We start from the raw sequence: 17,078 nt of genomic DNA, 5'->3' as shown, positions 1-17,078 counted from the left end.
ATAAAAAAAGCCAGCTCACTGTAAGATGGTATGCCGTGTGACCCCAGCAGTAGCCATTGTGTTTGTCTGTGTCTACACTGCAACAACCATCTGAGTGACTGGTCTATACCAGCGATGGCAAACTTTTTAGAGACGAGGGCCAAACTGCAACTCGAAAGCCGTTTATTTATTGCAAAGTGCCCACACTGCAATTAAACCTGCAAACTGAGGGTTTAATTTTGAAAAAAACAATACATGCATTAACATCTTTTGTTTTAAAAGAAAAATAATGCATGTGGATAAGTCCACAACCACTGGTCTACATCGCCCAGCTTTGTGTACATGCATTTTGCTCGCATGACAAAAAGCTTCTCAGGATGTCTTTCTGAGAATGCAGAGTTGCAGTGTCCTGTGTGTGCACGTGCATGTGGGGGCACATTCAGCACAAAGGGCCCTAAGAACACCAACGGCAGAGTCACACCGACGAAGGGTTTGCCCTGCAGTGGGGGAACAGGCAGCTCAGGGAAGCTGTCAAGGGACAGACTCAGCGCTTGTGGAGAGACAGACCGTTCAGTGAGGAGCCAGAGCTCACTTCTCAGGCTTTGGAAAGAGAAGCAAACTGGCAAAAATCATAAAAGCAACCAATGCACTGTCCCGTCCCCAAAGAAAAACCCAACACTCAAGAGCCCTTCCTGATGTGTGAAGCTTCTAGACTCAAAGGTCACCTCTTGAGGGCAGCTCGCCTGTGTCTGTTGGCTCCTATGGGTCTCTGGAGGTTGGCATCCAAGGAGATGCCTATTAATTATCTTCTGACTGACGCCAGTCAGATGTTTGGGGCAAGGCTGCTCTTTGGAGGTATAAGTCCAGAAGCTGTCAACACAGGCCACCTGTCCCCTGTTAGACTTGGTCAGGTTGGCTAACAGAGAAAAGACTGGTCCACCCTCACAGCTGCTATCCTCCTAGGGACGGTCACAATTCTCCGTCTCCTCCAATGTCTCTGGCCCCTGCAGATTTTTGCTGCCCGGTGTCCTGGCTGGCTGGCTCTCCTTCTGCAAGGTCCACGCCATGCAGATGTGTGCAGCCAGGGTAGACTTCACGACAGAGTGTGGCTTGTGTTTTAACTTTGAAGTCTTTAAAAATGATACTCTCGGCAGGAAACGGCCTGCAGAAACAGATGCCTGGCCATTGCCAAGTCTAATTCAATTAAAATCCAAGAAGTAGCAACACTACCTAATAAATACAAGACTTGCTTTCTCTTTAGAAGCAGCTAGGAAGCCACATGGAGGATTTGGTTTATTCTTCCAAGACAGGGCTCCCCCAGTTGTGGCTCAGGGTGGGGACAGGAGCTGCGTGGCTCCTGCCCTGGGTTAGTTCTTAAGTCACTGTGCAGACCTTTCTCTCTCCCCTGGCTTCCCTGCCTACAAATGAAAGCACTGCAACAGCTCTTGTGTCCTGAGTGGCGGAAAGCAGGAGGAGAAGACGGATTTGTACCAAATTGGCCTGGAAAGCAAGGAATGCAGCAGATAAGCATTTCTCCTGCTGGACATTTTGGCCCCTGCGCTTGTGTGTGTGTGTGTGTGTGTTCGGGGTGCTGGATATGTACCAGGGGATGGAACCCATGGCCCTCTGTTGCTGATGTGCCTCACTGCTCTGTGGGGTTCCAAGTGCTCCCCCTCAGGACTCCTGTGCTTTCTGCCTGCAAGGGTGGGGGCATTTGCAGCATTTCCCAAACTCACTTTCCAAGCCCCGCCTCTGCTTTCCCAGAGCCTCTTGTGTGACCAGGGATTCTGCAGAAAGTCTGGGGCCAGATGGTCCCTGAGGTCCACAGGCTCCTGCATTCCACGGATTCTCAGCAGTTTGTCATCCAGCGCCCTCCTAACCTCTGCTTGGGAAGTAATTAAATCAGTTGTTTATATCTTCTGGCAAACGCATTTAAGTCCATTTGTCCCTTTCCAGGGTAAATTTTGTCCAATTTAAATGAAAGATTTGGTCCATCTAAAAAGTATTAGATAATGGCAAAGAGGCAAAGAAATAACTTACAGGGTGTTTCCAACTCCTTTACAACCTGCTGTCCAAGCTGAAGGCACTTCGCAGGAGCAGAGTGAGAAACTGAGGCCTGGAGGGTTATCTCCCACAGTGAGAGGGGGGGAAGGGACAGGGGACCCTCGGGCCCCCAGCACTTTCTAACTCTACTATGCTGGCCACAGTCATTGGGAGTTAAGTGTACTGGCGGTTAAGTCAGGGTTCTCCAGAGAAACACCACTCATACTGGTGTGTGTGTGTATGTGCACGCGCGTGCACAGGTAGGAGGAGAGAGAAATTGGTTTATTTTAAGTAATTGGTTCATGTGATTATGGGGCCAGCAATACAGATTTGCAGAGTAGGCAGCAGGCTGGAGACTCAGGAAAGAGTTATTGCCACTGTCTTGTGTCTAAATGGTGTCTTCTTCGAAAATTCTGTCCTTTCTCGTAGGATCTCTGCTGGACAAGGCCCACCCATATTATGGAAGACAATCTGTTTTTGTAAACTTTAAATCTATTGATTTACATATAAAAAGTACCTTCACTGCCTGCCACATCTAGATGAGCATTTGACCAAAAACTACGTACCCGGATGTTGCCAAGCTGACAGGTGGACTCAGCCATCACAGTAAGCTCTTTGTTACTTTAAATCTCTAGGTCAAAGGGAAAGCCAGGACCTAAGAGAAACCTGCGGGCATCTGGACTCAGCCTTCTTGCTGACCTGCCCCGGGACAGCAGGTGCGTCACCCTGGATGAGGAATCCAGCTCTCTCAGGACTCTGGGCATGGAGGGAGGGAGGGAGGTGAGAGAGCCTCCCAGGAGCTGCCTATGGCTCTGGGCACGGGGAGGGAAGTACTGGCCCAGGGAAGGTGCAGGACTGGGGGGATCCCGGGGGCTCCCTAGATCCCCAGCCAGGTATGGACCCCCCCACCAAGGCTCCCCAGCTCAGCACCTGAGCCTGCACGTTAGGCAAAGGGAATCGGGGCCTACAGCAGCACAACCAGCAGGAAGGCATCAGCAGCCTTCAGGGCTGGGAAGGAGGGGACAGCTCATGTCTGCGGGGTACAAGGCCCTCTGCCTGGTGTCTGGAGGCCGCTGACAGTGACCCCAGCTCCCAAGGTCCCTGGGAAGGGAGGGTGTGAAGGGAAGAGGAGCCAGGTGGGTGGGCCCAAGGGCCACACTTCAGGGCTGGCAAAGACTCTCCTCTCTCCACCCCCATGCTGGACCCTGCCACCACACACATCTCCCTCAAGAGCCCAGCCTGGGCAGAAGTGTGCGGCTTCACAGGATTCTCAGGCTCCCAGAGGGCCGCCCTGGCTCCTTTGGATTTCCAGACAACCTCTTCCCTGTTTTCTCTAACAATTTCTTGGAGCAGGAGGTGTAGCTCAGTGGTAGGCTAGCATGCATGAGGCCCTCGGTTCCAACCTGAGTTAAAAAATAAAGCAATTCAGAACAATTTCTCTAATTCCATCTGTACAAACCCCTTGCACCCTTTTTCAAGCCTGCCCAAGCCCTGTAACGTCCCGCGAGTCCTCTATTCCAGGCCCTGGCCCTTAGACCAGCTTCTCTTCAAGATGCTGTACACTAAAGCCACTTGTTTCTTTTTCCTTTTTATTTCTGGTGACATAGAAGGCTGAGTCTAGGGCCTTCACGCTGAGCTATAGTCCAGCTCTGTTTTTTTTTTTGTTGTTGTTGTTGTTGTTCATTTTGAGATATGGTCTTACTAAGTTGCTAACCTGTCCAACTTTCCATCCTCCTGTCTCAGTCTCCCAGAATGCTGGAATTGCAGGCAGTGGCACCAGTGGTTTGGCTTCACCAAAACCATTTCTGTTATTTTCACCTTGCTTGATTTTCAAGCAGCCAGGCATTTTCAGAAGAGTGGGAATCCTGAGCCTGGCATAGTGGTGCATGCCTGTAATCTCAGCACTTGAGAGGCTGAGGCAGGAGGGTCATTGTGGGTTCAAGAACAGCCTGGGCTACAAAGTGAACTCAAGGCCAGCCTGAGCTGCATAGCAAGACCCTGTCTCAAAAAGACCAAAAAAAAAAAAAAAAAAAAAACACCAAACCCCAAAAACCAAAAACCAAAACAACACCAACCACAAAAATCCAAAAAAAGAGTGGGAATTTTTGGAACAGTAGGATGTGGCTGTGTGGAAACCCTGAGGGCCAATATGCTGCCCCATGTTTTTACTTTGAACACTGAGGTCTGCAGTTGAGGATGACAGAAGATTCAAAGACTGGGGTGTCTAGAAAAGCTAACATGGCTGGATTTAGTCTAAAGGGTGGCAGACACTGATGGGGTGGGGTGCACACAACCTGATTACCTGGGAATCGGGTGCCCCCACTGGGCCTGACTCTGGATCCACTGGGGGCATCTGTGATTACATCTGATTCTCTTTTCGAGCTGATGGTGCTGAGCTCCATGCTTCTGAAAGATGCCCAATTGCTTCAGCTTCCTAACTCAGGAGGAAGGGGCAGTGCTGTGAGGCTGGCATTTCACTACCCCTGCCTTAGGGATCAGAGAAGGCTGCGATGAAGGAGATTCAGGTGCAAACGGGCAGGGCTCCTGAGCAGGCCTCGGGTGATAAAGACCTCAGCCTTTTGGTCTCAGTTCACAGACTGTGAACTTCTGTGCTCTCCCCAGGCTGCCCAGGACAGCTGTGCAGGGTGTGTACTGCGAGAGGGATCTGAGTGGGGCTGAACTCATCAAGCCTGGACTCTGGCTGCACCTGATCAGACACATTGTATGAACCAGGAGCTGCCCTGTGCCTCACTGAGGGAAATGAAGATGGCACCCTCCGATGACCTGGACCCACTCCCTCACTGTCCTCTACAGTCCTAAATTCTTGGTTTTCCGGGGCTGTTAGGGGCTGAGGTATGGCTAAGCTCCAGCTCGGAGGCAGTGAGCTTGTGAAACTCTGCTCCCTCTACTGTTAGCTCATGATCTCAGCCACCACATGTCAACATTACACTTGAAAATATACAATGGTGGCTGGCGATAGGGCTCAATACAAAGGTCTTGGGTCCAACTCCTGGTAATGAAAAAAACAAAGAACAATACTGAAGTATCACTTAGAAAATGGACTCAGAGCTGGGTGTGGTGGCACAAGCCTGCAATCCTACTCTCGGGAGGCTGAGGCAGAGGGATCAGGGACAATTCGAGGCCAGGCTAGGCTGCATAGTGAGTTCAAAGTTAGCCTGAACTACACAGAGAGACCCTGTCTCAAAAAAGAAAGGCACTCAAAGTAATGATGCACCCCCGCATCTCCTCCCCCATCCTCCTCCTGCTTCTGCCAGCTCTTCCAACAGTACAGAGTCCCAAGCGTCCTGTGTGGCCCAGAGCCCTTCTCCTGCACAGCCCCTGAGCAGGGGACCCAGCCCACCTGCCCAGCCAAGGGGGCTGAGAGAATGAGTGACTTACTGACTGAGATCCAGCTTCCACTGACTCTGCTGTGTCCCGGGGTGGCCGGTATCTTGGGGGGCTGGGCCCAGCCCTCCTCCTGGGAGAGGGTGTCCCTGGGGCCTCCCCTGCTAGCCTGTGCCTGTGTGTATGGCTCCACAGGGACAGACTCAGAGAGCTCCCAGCTCCTGCAGGACCCCGGTGTATGCTAGGAGGCCCTGGGTTGAAGGTGGTGGGAAGGCCCAGTGGGTAGGGAAGGGTGAGCCTGAAAACCAGAGCTTGGGGCGGGTGAGGCAAAGCCCCAGCTAGGAAGGGCGCAGTGTTAGCCGCCTGGAGCTCCTGGGCCCAGCACCTCTGCCCACGTCTGAGCCCACGGCGGGGCTGCTGTGCGGGTGTCAGGTGTGCTATGTGCCCTGCGTCTGCACACACCCATGGCCGCTCTGAAGCCCCAGCCGGGGTTAAGAGCTGGGACCTGCTTGTTTAGCCAGTTTAACAACACTCACCAGCTGTTCCTCTAGAGCAAGCACCGTGGCCCACAAGCATGGGTCCTGATTGCCCACAGATCAGCCCAGCCACAGAGCTTCACTTAGAACCAGCAGCTCCTCCTGGTCTCTGGGGTCCCTGCAATCCCTCCACAGGGAGGTTCAGAGTTGGGTCTTTCTTGTTGGGCTAGTTGCTAATCTACATGACCTGGAAGAAGAGGCACTCAACTCCTGAAAGGGTGAATTAATTTGTATTTTTTTTCCTTTCTTTCTCGTTTGTATTTTACTCCTGTCTGTGTCTGTCTGTCTGTGTCTCTCTCATATTCTCTCCACACCTCTTTGTTACTTCCCTATGAACCCAGGGCCCTCCGTGTGTTAGGCAAGCGTTCCATCACTGAGCCTATCACCATCCCTTTTGGTAATTTTATCCTGAGGCAGGGTCTTGCTAAGGCTGGCCCTGCATTTGTGATCCTCTTGCCTCAGCCTCCTGAGTAGCTGGGATTATGGGTGCACACCACCAATCTTGGCTTACTTTCTCATTTTCTACACTGCTTGTACAGTGCCATTGTATCATTTTTTTATGACCCACTATTACCTCTTTAAATACTATATCTGTATTTCTTTAAGTAATATATTTACAATATTCTCTGGAACACAAAATAAACACAAGAATATACTTTATTGACTAGAGAGCCATGCACAGATGGGCTTCTGCCCTCCTGCCCGACACCCCAGGCCACCACCCAGAAAGCAGGAAGGAGCTGGTAGCCCCTCTTTGCTCTTCTGTTTCTCCTGGGATCTGTTCCCCACCCTCCTGGTTGTGCGGGTTGGGAGGGTACAAAAGGAAGCTGACTGACCTAAGGCAGACCACTGAGACATTTTGAAAGTCTGCTTCTCACCCAGGGAAAGGGAAGACACACAGCAGGGAAGAGACACTGCGGGAAACAGAGACAGAAAGAGAAGCCATGGCAGGCAGAGGAGGAAAGGCAGAAAGCTCCACGTGGCCCAGAGGCGAAGCAGGGCCAGGGATGGCTGTGGAGCTGGGCATGGGGTTCCAGTGGTTTTTGGGTTTTTTTTGCTTGGATAACAAAATGCCCGAGACTATTTTTTTGAGCTAGGATCTTGTTCTGTAGTTCAGGTTGGCCTTGAACTCACTCCTATTTAGCCCAGGCTGGCCTGGAATTTATGGCTATTCTCCTGCCTCAGCCTCAGAGTGCTGGGATTACAGACATGTACCACCCCACCTGGAGGGTATCTGTGATAGACAGGATTTATTTAGCTTATGCTTCTTGAAACTGAGAAGTCTAAGAGCACAGTGCTGGTGAAGACCTTGCTTATCACACCATGGCAGAGGACCTCACACTCTGGAGTCACAGCATGCATGCGAAGCCTTGTAATACCACTGGTTCTGTGATAGGGTCCCACCTTGATGACTTTAATCCTAATGATCTCCCAAAGGCTGTACTTTTTTGTATCATCAACATAGGAGTTTGGGGATGACTTTTCCAACACAAGTTTTGGGGACATATTTAAACTACTGGACATGAGCTTGAGCCCCAAGATGAGCCCCCTTGCAGGCAAACACTCTGGTACTCTCTACTGTCAGCCGGACTCTGTGTCTATCCCGGGTAAGATAAAGGTGGAGACATCAGAATGCCACATCCCTTTGAGCAGCAGCTGTGGGCAGAGCTCCATATGGCTGCCGCAGCCAGCAGTCTGAGTTAATAAAAGTTAAAAAAAAGAAAGAAAGAAAGAAAGAAGCTGGGAAATGCTCCTGGAGAGCCACGTGGCACTGTCCAGGGCCAGGGTGGGAGGGTAGGAGGAGAGCAGGCACCATAAAAACGGGTCCCCACCCCTGCTGGGTGTGCCAAGGTCTCTGTTCTCATTTCAAGCATTCAGCTTGTTTAGTAATGGTGAGCCCAAGACAGCCCAGTGACTCAATCTGCTGCTTTAGACAACTGGGCCCTTCCCAGTGTGTTTCTCTCAGCCAGAAAGGGGGTGAAGGGTGCAGCACACAAGTGCTAGCCCCCCTCTCCCTCTCCAAATTTGCATGCTGAAGTCCTAATCTCTCTCTGCTTGGGGCAGGGGAGGTGGGTCTTGGGGAGGTGATGAGGTCATGAACTCCCATGAATGGGATCAGTGTCCTCTAAAAGGAGCCCCGGGGAGACCTTTCCCTTCTTCCCACTAAGGACCCTGAAGAAGGCGTGGCCCATGAACCAGAATGCAGGCTCTCACCCCTCACCAGATGCCACATCTGCTGGTGCCTGATCTTGGACTTGCAGACTGAGCAATGTTTTTGTTGCTGATAAACCATGTGGTCTCTTATATTCTGTTATAGCTGCCTGAAGACAGCTGGTACCAATACAGCTAGGAAGAGCCAGGGAATGGGATACATACGTGTGTATACAGGCACATGCGTATATGTATGTAACTCTGTATGTGTACCTATGTGGGTGATTTTCTCATGACACCTATAGTTCTGCTCTTGCTGGAGGAGGGGAGCCAGATGGCTATCAAATTCCCCACCCAGGGCATCCTGATAGAGAAGCTGGACAAAGACAGTGGTCACATGGGTAACCCTTGGGCCCGGGGCATCTTATCTGCAAGAGGTGCGGGAAGGAAGGAACAGACTGGACCCTTAGCCTGGGGAGAGGTAACAGCACCCATCCAGAAGGTGGAGTCTGACACTTGAGGAGTCTGCTGGCTCCTGAGAGAGGAGCCAGGAGCAGGAAGTGTGTCCAACAGGACATTTAACATTCTATAAGGATTTCTTGCAAACCGACTATGTGCTGAGTCCCTGACCTGGGCCTCTGATCAAGGGAAGCACACGCAGAAATGAACCAACACAGGGGAACGGGGAGGGGAGGCTGCATCTTCCTGGATGTCCACGGGTGGAGGAGCAGGACATTTTAGGGCTCTAAAGAAAAACAGCAAAGCAGCTTCCAGTCATCTCTGAGGACGCAGCATTTGTTTCAGGAAGAAGAATCCCTCCTGCTACTCCACAAGGCCCTGAAGTCAGGACAACTGGCCGAGTCACAGGCTATGTGGTCATGCTTGGCCACTGCAGAGTCTGCTGAGTCCCTGGCTGGTGTCTCTGAAGCCCTGGTAAGTCAACAGAGCAGGCCCTGACATCACAATCCTTTCGAGTCTCTATCATTGGGAATGCCTGGATCCAGTCCAGGGAGAGAGCGGTGGATTTTACAAAGGAAGGTTTCTCTGTGGAGAGAACAGGGATGATTCAGCACAGGGCAGCTCAGGACTGTGAGCCCTGGCTCTCCTGGCAGGACCCGCTCCCCTCCTGCCACCTCGGCAGAGGCCCCAGACTGCACCTGCTGGTGGAGTGCTGCAGGGCCACTGAGGCTCGGCACCGTGCCACTCCTCTCTCCAAGAACACCATCGCCTGGCACGCTTCCGGGAACAGCCAAGCCCCACGGACAACACTCCCAGGAATCCTCCCACTTGGAAAACAAACGTGCAGGATCTCAGGACCATGCTGCCAGCCTGGTAATGCGGCATCCAGATACAAAGCCACGACTGGGGCTCCCAGTGCTCTCTGAAGGTACACCACGGCCACAGTGGTGCAGATACACACACACACACACACACACACACACACACATCTGCGCAGCACACAGACTGACTAAGGCTGTCATAAGCCCTCGGGGTTTTTAGTACTGTGCCACAGACAATAGTGGCAGAGATTTCTGTGCTAAAGGGGCACATGACTTTTTATCTGACAAACAAAATGGTCATTAGGAGAAAAACTGTACATGGATGATTAGAACTGACATTTATTTTTAAAATTGATTTGTTTTTTTTTTTAAATTTTATTTAAAGAAAGACAAAACAAAACAGAAAATGGACAGAAAATGTATATACTTTCAAAGAAAAAAAATTAACAGTAATAAATCACTAGTTGATGTTTACATATTGTCTCCCCCACAAATAATTGTTCAAGATAGAAAAGTGGAACATATAAATGGGAATTTAACTCGGGAGACTGCAAAGAGTTCTGTTCAACTATCCAACAAAAACTAAGTAATATGGCTATCAATCCTATATATTTAGAGAGGTATGCATTTATCCATATCTTCATTTATGTTGAGACCAAACAAAACATAGCAGATTAAAATCATTCTGAAAAAGCTTAATAGTATTGCTGGATTTCACATCATGACACTCCAGAATCAGCATTGGGTACTACAGAGCCCCTTTTTCTTTCAAAGTATTTGTTCATTTCATCATGTGTCGAAAGATCACTTCTCATAAACTGCTTATAGGTTTTACGCAAGCATGAGTCTTAACATGTATTTCTACCCTTTCTACATTAGAGGGAGAAACAGAACAAAGCAAGACAGAACAAAACGTATTCCTATAGACACATAAAACTAAAAAGACATATAACTCTGCAGTATGAGGAGTTCTACTATGGTCACTGGGCTGTCTCTTGTTATCATCAACAGAAGTGGCTATATCATTAGATAAAGTACAATTGAATATATCAGTACATAACAGAGTTAATAGAAATACAACCCTGTAGATAGTGTAGAGGTACAAAAATTAGGTAGTGATCAAATCAGAATGGGTATCGGAGTGAGTCACTGTCATTTTCTGTACAGTTGTCTACACTCTCCGACTTGATACCATCAACCTAACAGTTTTGAATAAAATGTGTCAATAACAAGCAGCAATCAAACAAATCAGACTTAACTATGATCATTCATGCTACAACGGTATAAGTTATACAGGGATCCTGACTGAGTTAATAGGAAATTAAAGATAAGCACTGTGCGAGACAGCTGTCTGTGCCCTCAGATCACACGGAACAAGTTCCATCCAAACAGAGTGGTGCGAGTAATATGGGTTTTAATTCCTGATACACTATTAGCAATATCTTCTGTTGTCTTTTTTAAAGACTATTCCTTGGGGCTGGGGATTTAGCTCAGCGGCATAAGCGCCTGCCTTGCAAGCAGGCAGTCATGAGTTCGATCCCTGGTACTGATAAAAATGAAAAAAACCAAAAAAAAAAAAAAAAAAAGACTATTCCTCTCCTTTCACTCCCCCAGGATGTACTATGCATGTATGTGTGTGTATATATATTTTTTGTTGTTGTTGTTTTTTTTTTACTTTTTTTTGTTTAACTGCAAATCAAACTCCAGACCATGCACTTGCTAGGTTGATGCTTGTGCCGCTGAGCTATATCCCCAGTCCATATATGGATGATTCACTGGCACTCAGTGGGACTCAGTGGATCTCAGGGCTTGGCCTCAGATGCTAAACGGGTGGCCTTGTAAAGGTGCACTGCCTTTGGTGGCAATAAGGAAACACATTCCAGGTAGAGGAGGAGTAAACGGCCCACAGTGGGGACTTCCTTGCTTGGTGTCTGGTGGCCTCCCACCAGGCAGGAGAGATTTTCTCAGGTGGGCTGTTTGAGTAAAAAGGTGACCTTCAAAAATGTACTCATCATCCTTGTCCAGGCAAACACCTACCCAGTCACTAGGAAGTCTCTAGGTGCCTGTGCAGTATCCAGCACCTCGGGAGGAGGGAGGCAGGGATGGGCAAATGGTGCCCTAGGGTCCAGGTGGTTCTTTTCTGCTCCTGACCCAGGTGTGGACTGAAGCCAACCCTGCCATCCTGACAGCAGACGGAATCACAAGTCCAGGCACAAGGCACACTGCTGAGTGACAGAGTAGGCTGACACTTGAACAGATCTGCATAGCAGCCCAGTCAGAACCTCTCTAAGAGAAACAGGTGCTCTGGTTTGGACAAGTGTTAAAAGCTTGGTCCCAAGCCTGAGGTACTACTGGGAGGTAATGGAATGTTTAAGAGAGGGCTTAGTGGGGAGCTCTTCTGGTCACTGGGGCATGTCCTTGAAGGGGACAGGGGGATTCCAGTCCCTGCTCTCTTTCTCTCTTTGTTGCCATCATGAGAGGAGGTTCCTCTACTACACATTCCCTGCCATGACATGCTACATTGCTACGGACCCAAAGACAACTTGGGCAATCAACCGTGGACAGCAACCTGTGAAATGGTGAGCCCAAATAATAAACCTTGCCTCCTTATAAATTGGTTATTTCAGGTTATGTTGTTACCAGAACAAAAAGCTCACTAACACAGTAGAGATGCTGATGAACTCCAGGAACAGCTCACGCCAGGGAAACAGACTTTTACTCTAATGTTCTATGAATGTCTTGAGAACTTTGAGAGTTTTCAATGATACAAACTGCCCACTGTGGCATGAGTGCATAGGTTCACCATCAGTGTTCTATGAAATGGGTCAATGACACGGTGTGAAACTTTTGGGACTCAAGAGAAGGTGTTTGGCTGAAGAGATGATACATCACCCCCACACAGCCCAACACTTGTCCTGAAAGATAGAAGATCACTTCTTCCCAAGAATTCCTTAAAGATAGCAATCTGAGTCTAAGACTTCAGATATGCTAGGGAAGAGGACAGCCTACAGGCAAATGTGTAGGAAAGGGGAGAAGGACTTCTTCTATCCAAACCTTTTAACCCATGAGCACTTGCTCTAGTCTTCTTCTAAACTTCTGATACACCACGAACCCTGGCTAGATAGAAGCCCAACATTCCTTGGACCAGCCTTGTATGGAAAGGATGCCACGACCTTAACTGTAGTCTAACTATATTCAAAATAGGGCAGATTCTCTTGTTCTTGTCATGGTTGCCATGAGAACATGTCTTGATTGGCAGTGCCAACACAATTCCTCTTTGAGATATGAAGAGATACAACCCAGAGAGGCTATAGAAGTCCGAGGCCATGGTAGACTGGATAAGCCATTCTGACTTGATCCTGAGTCCCAGATCCTTCACAGATTATACTGCTCTTAAAGGGAAGAGGGCTGATCTGTGCTCTTTCATGGCAGCTGCTTAGCATCCTGCCTGTATCCCTGAACTATAAGTGAGGCTTCCTGACACCTCTGCAGCAAGTGACAAGCTGGAGAGTATCCAAGCAAGAAAGGAATCCCCAAATCTCAGATGCAACAGATGGACAGTCAGAGGAAGCAGCACCAACAGCTAAAGTCCATCGGACCATCGTGAACTGCTCACATGGCTCTGGGTTCTGGTAATCCTAGTGGAGTGAAGTCACATAACAGGGTGAAGGGAGCTATCAGATTGGAGCAGATTCTGAACTCTGGTTCTGTTGATTGAGTTCAGGGGCTCTGTGTACCCTCTAAAATTCCTTGCAAGACTTGGTGAGGGGAAGCATGGTGATGCACGCCTGTAATCTCAGCACCTGGGAGGAGGAGGCAGCAGGATCACTGTGAGTTCGAGGCCACCTTGGGCTACCTAGTGAGTTCAAGATCAGACTGAACTACAGAGAGTGACCCCGTCTCAAAAAAAAAAAAAGACTGTGTGATAGGGTACATTTGTCTAGGAAGAGTGTGTGTAGTTCTTTCAGGGCCTTAGAAAGATCAAGGACTCAAAGACATTGAGAAATACAGGAATTAAGGACCTTGAGTTTCCTCTACCCTATATATGCAGAACATATACAAATCTGGGTATGGAAAATACACTAACACAGGAGAATCTGCTATGTGAATTGGGTGGTCACTCTCCTGGCTACTGCTACTTCCTGGCCCTACTTTTTGATGGCCACCCTGGTGTTCCTGGACATTCCAGCACTACTGAAGACCCTGCACTCCATACCCTTCATCTTTGTCAGGGCCTGGTGTTTTCATGAGTCTCTCATCGGCTCCTACATTCCTTTTCTGAACACCACCACCTCCAGGCCACAGGAGGAAACTGGAGAGGAAAATACAATGTAGAAGAAAGAGCACAAATTCAATTGGACATTCCCCACGTGGATCTCAGGGTCCTAGGAAATCCTCCTCTGTCTGTCATGGACATTTGGACACCCCTGCACTCCCCTCACATACTGCCTAGGGCCCATGACTACCTCCTGGAGAGGCCCTGATCCCTGCATTCCATGCAATATGGGGCAGCTTTCTAAGTCCACAGTGCTCACCCTACAGACAGAGGTTAGGGGAGCCCCAGACAAGGAAGATGTCTGGTTAACTCCTCCTTCTTCCATGAGGCCTTCCAGTCCTGTGGCTAAGGAAGATGCCAGCAGAGCCACCTGCAGAGGAAATGCTCCTGGTCTCAAGGACCCTGCATGAAGCAGCTCAGTTTTCCCGTGGTGTGGAGTCATACCAGCAAGTCTGAAATATCCATGGACTCTCTCTTCCTGTGGCCTCTAATTAGTGCTCAAGAATGCTGGTTTCTTCTTGTTCTCTTACCCTCCAAAAAAACCTTGTATGCCACTTCTAGACTTCTGTATCTCCCAAATCACCCCTCCCAGGACCCAGGGACAAGCACACGTTTTACCAGTGGTAAAACCTCACTGTCTAGTGTGCAAATGGGACCTGCTGTTCTGCAAAGTGAAAGTTACCACAGAGGTGGTACATCAGTTTCCAGTTTTCAAAAGACACGGAGAAATACACATAGGCTAAAGTTATGAGGTTTGGAATGCTATCTTTGATGATTCAGTTCAGGGAAGCACTTGGCAATCTAGTAGCGCGTCAAGCATCATTCTGGATATTGTCTGAAAAAGCAGAGGCAAGGGTAGAACCCCCATATCTTCCTACATCCCCAAGTCTCTGTTTCCTTCTCTTGAGTAGTGCATGGCTTGGGAACACATACTCCAGAGTAACACTGCACCAGAAAGAAAGGTGCTATAGAACCCAGGAGAGATGTGGATATGATTAGATTTGGGCAGCTCATCTAGGCTCTCCTCCAGCCTCTTTCACCACGGATGGGAGAACCTCGCAAAGCAAAGGTCGCCTGAGGCTGCCCCTCCCCCACTCACCGTAGACTCTCTTCTTTGGGGCCGTCTTAGCAGGAATATAGGGCCTGGGCATGTCTATGCCACAAAGCCAGGACAAGACAACCTAGGCAGTTTTGCATCCTCCTGCATCTCTGTCACTCAACAAAACCCATGACACTGGCCGCCCTCTTCCCACAAAACCCAATAAATGAAAACAAACCAAAAAGCAGCAGGGGAGTGAAGCATCACTCCTAGGACAGCTCCCCACCAGGGGGAACTGGCCAGATCTACAACCAGTCTCTAACCAATGGGACAGGACCTGCTGAGAGCACAGCGTGGCAGCTTCCTGAGTTCCTACTGGCCAGGAAATCAGCTTATTTCTCTTCTCTCCACGCCATTCTCAGGGGGCTCATGCCCGAGGGCCCGCGAAAGTTAGGGGAGGTGAAACTGCCTCCCTACGCACAATCCAGGATGCCTCTCAAGTGGGTAAATAACCTAGGGACCGGAACCTCACCCACCCTTAAGGACACGTCCTTGGACTCCCCCCCTCCCCCGCCCCCCGGGAGTCTAGGCTTCGCAGATAACTATGCATTCCTTGAGGACCCCTGGTTGTGAGCGCAACCTGCTGAGAACACATTAAGAAATATGAGCGTTGGCCCAGACCAGGCGCGCATCCCCGCTCCCCTCCCACCGACCATCCCCGGAGACGTGCCGAGGAGAGAAGCAGGGACATTAGTCCAACAGGTCCTCTTCCATGAGCTTCACCCGGCCAGGCTTTCTCCGCCCTGCCCCGAGGCCCCAAATTCAGCGGGAGTGCCGAGGCACCTGCTACCAGACAGGGCTCCATCCTCGCGGAAGGGGGCCCTGGGCGGTGCCCCTGGCCTCCCCGGCTTTCCCGGGAAGGGGCGGGGCGCTCGCGAGGCCTAACCCCCTCCCCCGGCCCCCTTCCCGCACTCACCTGGCGCAGGTGCTGCAGCAGCGTCCCCGCCTCCTCCCTCCGGCCCTGGCGCACCATCCGCAGCAGCTCCTGGACCATGCCGACGCGCCGGTGGTAGGGGGGCAGCCCCGCGCCAGCGCCCGCGCGCCCTGCCTTGTCTCCGGCGCGCAGCAGCAGCGACGCCCAGAAGTCTGGCCGTTCGCGGCGGGGGCCCGGCGCAGCGCCGGGGCTGGCTCTCTCCGCCAGGCTGCCCTTGGTCTGCCGGGTACCCATGCTGCCGCCCGCCGGGACGGTACGCGCTGGGCCGCGAGGCCGCGTCCTCACCGGCCACCCGCCCCTCGGCCGCCTGGGTGCGCCCGCCTCCCAGGCTGCAACTTTGCGGGAACTGTTGCGCGCGGGCGGCACGGAGGCGAGGGCGGGCGGCTACCCGCGCTCCCCGCGCTCCTCCCTCCTGGCTCCCAGGGCGCGCTCCCCAGCGCTCGCCGCCAGCCCGCCGGCCCCGCCCCGGCCCGCCGGCCCCGCCCCGGCCCGCCGGCCCCGCCCCGGCCCGCCGGCCCCGCCCCGGCCCGCCGGCCCCGCCCCGCCCCGCCGGCCCCGCCCCGGCCCGCCGGCCCCGCCCCGGCCCGCCGGCCCCGCCCAGCTCCGAACCCCCCGGCCCCGCCCCGGTCCTCCGGCCCCGCCCCCGCCCGGCTGCCCCCCCCCCCCGGCCCTCGCACCCCCCACCTCCCCGGCGCCCGGGCTCTGGGTCGCCGCGCCCTCCCTCTAGCCTTGTTGAACTCCCGCTCCTTTCCCGCCGCTGGGCTCGGGCCTGCGGGTCGCCAGGCAGCCCCTCCCTCTATTTCCTCTCCGCACTGCGCCCCCTGTCGGCTTCCGCGCCGCGCCTCCCAGGACCGTGACGCTGGTGAAGGGGGCTAGCAGGCCCCTGGGGCCGTCGCACTGGGTCCCCTCCGGGTTACACAGATGCATGCACGACCGCGCGCGAGGGTGAGGGCCACAGGAGGGATGGGAAGATGTCAGTGCGGTGCGCCTGGCGAGATAGGAAAGTTTGGAACGAGAGGAGTTATCCTATCAGTCTCAGAGACGAGTTTGTGAAAGTGAGCGCTGCTGAGGATCTGCTCCCAAATCTTCTGAGGTCTCCCAGGCCTCGTCCCATACCTACGGACTCCGTGGGCCCTGGCGAGGGGTGCATTTTAGCAAGGTTCCCCAGTGTCTCCGATGCTTACTGCTTGGAGATCTGGCTGACTCGGAGGCATGGGTGGTGATGGTAGTTGGTGTGCAAGATTATGGGTTGTATGTGTGTGTGTGTGACCTTCTGGGGTTCAGTTGCTTCCATTAGTGACTCAAAGGATCTGGACCGGAAAGGTGTGTGGAACTCCTGCTTTCTCACGCTGTCATCCTGACACCTGGAGAGAGGACCTGGGGAAATCTAGGTACAACCAAGAGAGATGCAATTGCAAATAGGTCCAGCTGGCAC

At 51.7% G+C, this 17,078-nt stretch overlaps 1 protein-coding gene across 2 annotated transcripts in view; it reads right to left on the bottom strand.

Moving 5' to 3' along the window:
• Lrrc75a (leucine rich repeat containing 75A) overlaps positions 1–16,106 on the bottom strand; it is a 43,635-nt gene extending 27,529 nt beyond the window's left edge. For both annotated transcript variants that reach the window (XM_023563525.2, XM_063242413.1), the window contains exon 1: positions 15,626–16,106. In XM_023563525.2, the coding sequence (XP_023419293.2) occupies positions 15,626–15,877 (252 nt within the window). In that variant the 5' untranslated portion in view covers positions 15,878–16,106. The remainder of the gene's footprint in view (positions 1–15,625) is intronic.
• Positions 16,107–17,078: the final 972 nt, after the last annotated feature.

The sequence above is a fragment of the Cavia porcellus genome, unplaced genomic scaffold, assembly GCF_034190915.1.
Source record: "Cavia porcellus strain 051 isolate PalLab524CR breed Dunkin Hartley unplaced genomic scaffold, mCavPor4.1 scaffold_32, whole genome shotgun sequence".
NCBI classification, from domain to species: Eukaryota; Metazoa; Chordata; class Mammalia; order Rodentia; family Caviidae; genus Cavia; species Cavia porcellus.
Note: the sequence above shows the minus strand (reverse complement) of the source record. Positions and strands in the feature narration are given on the sequence as shown.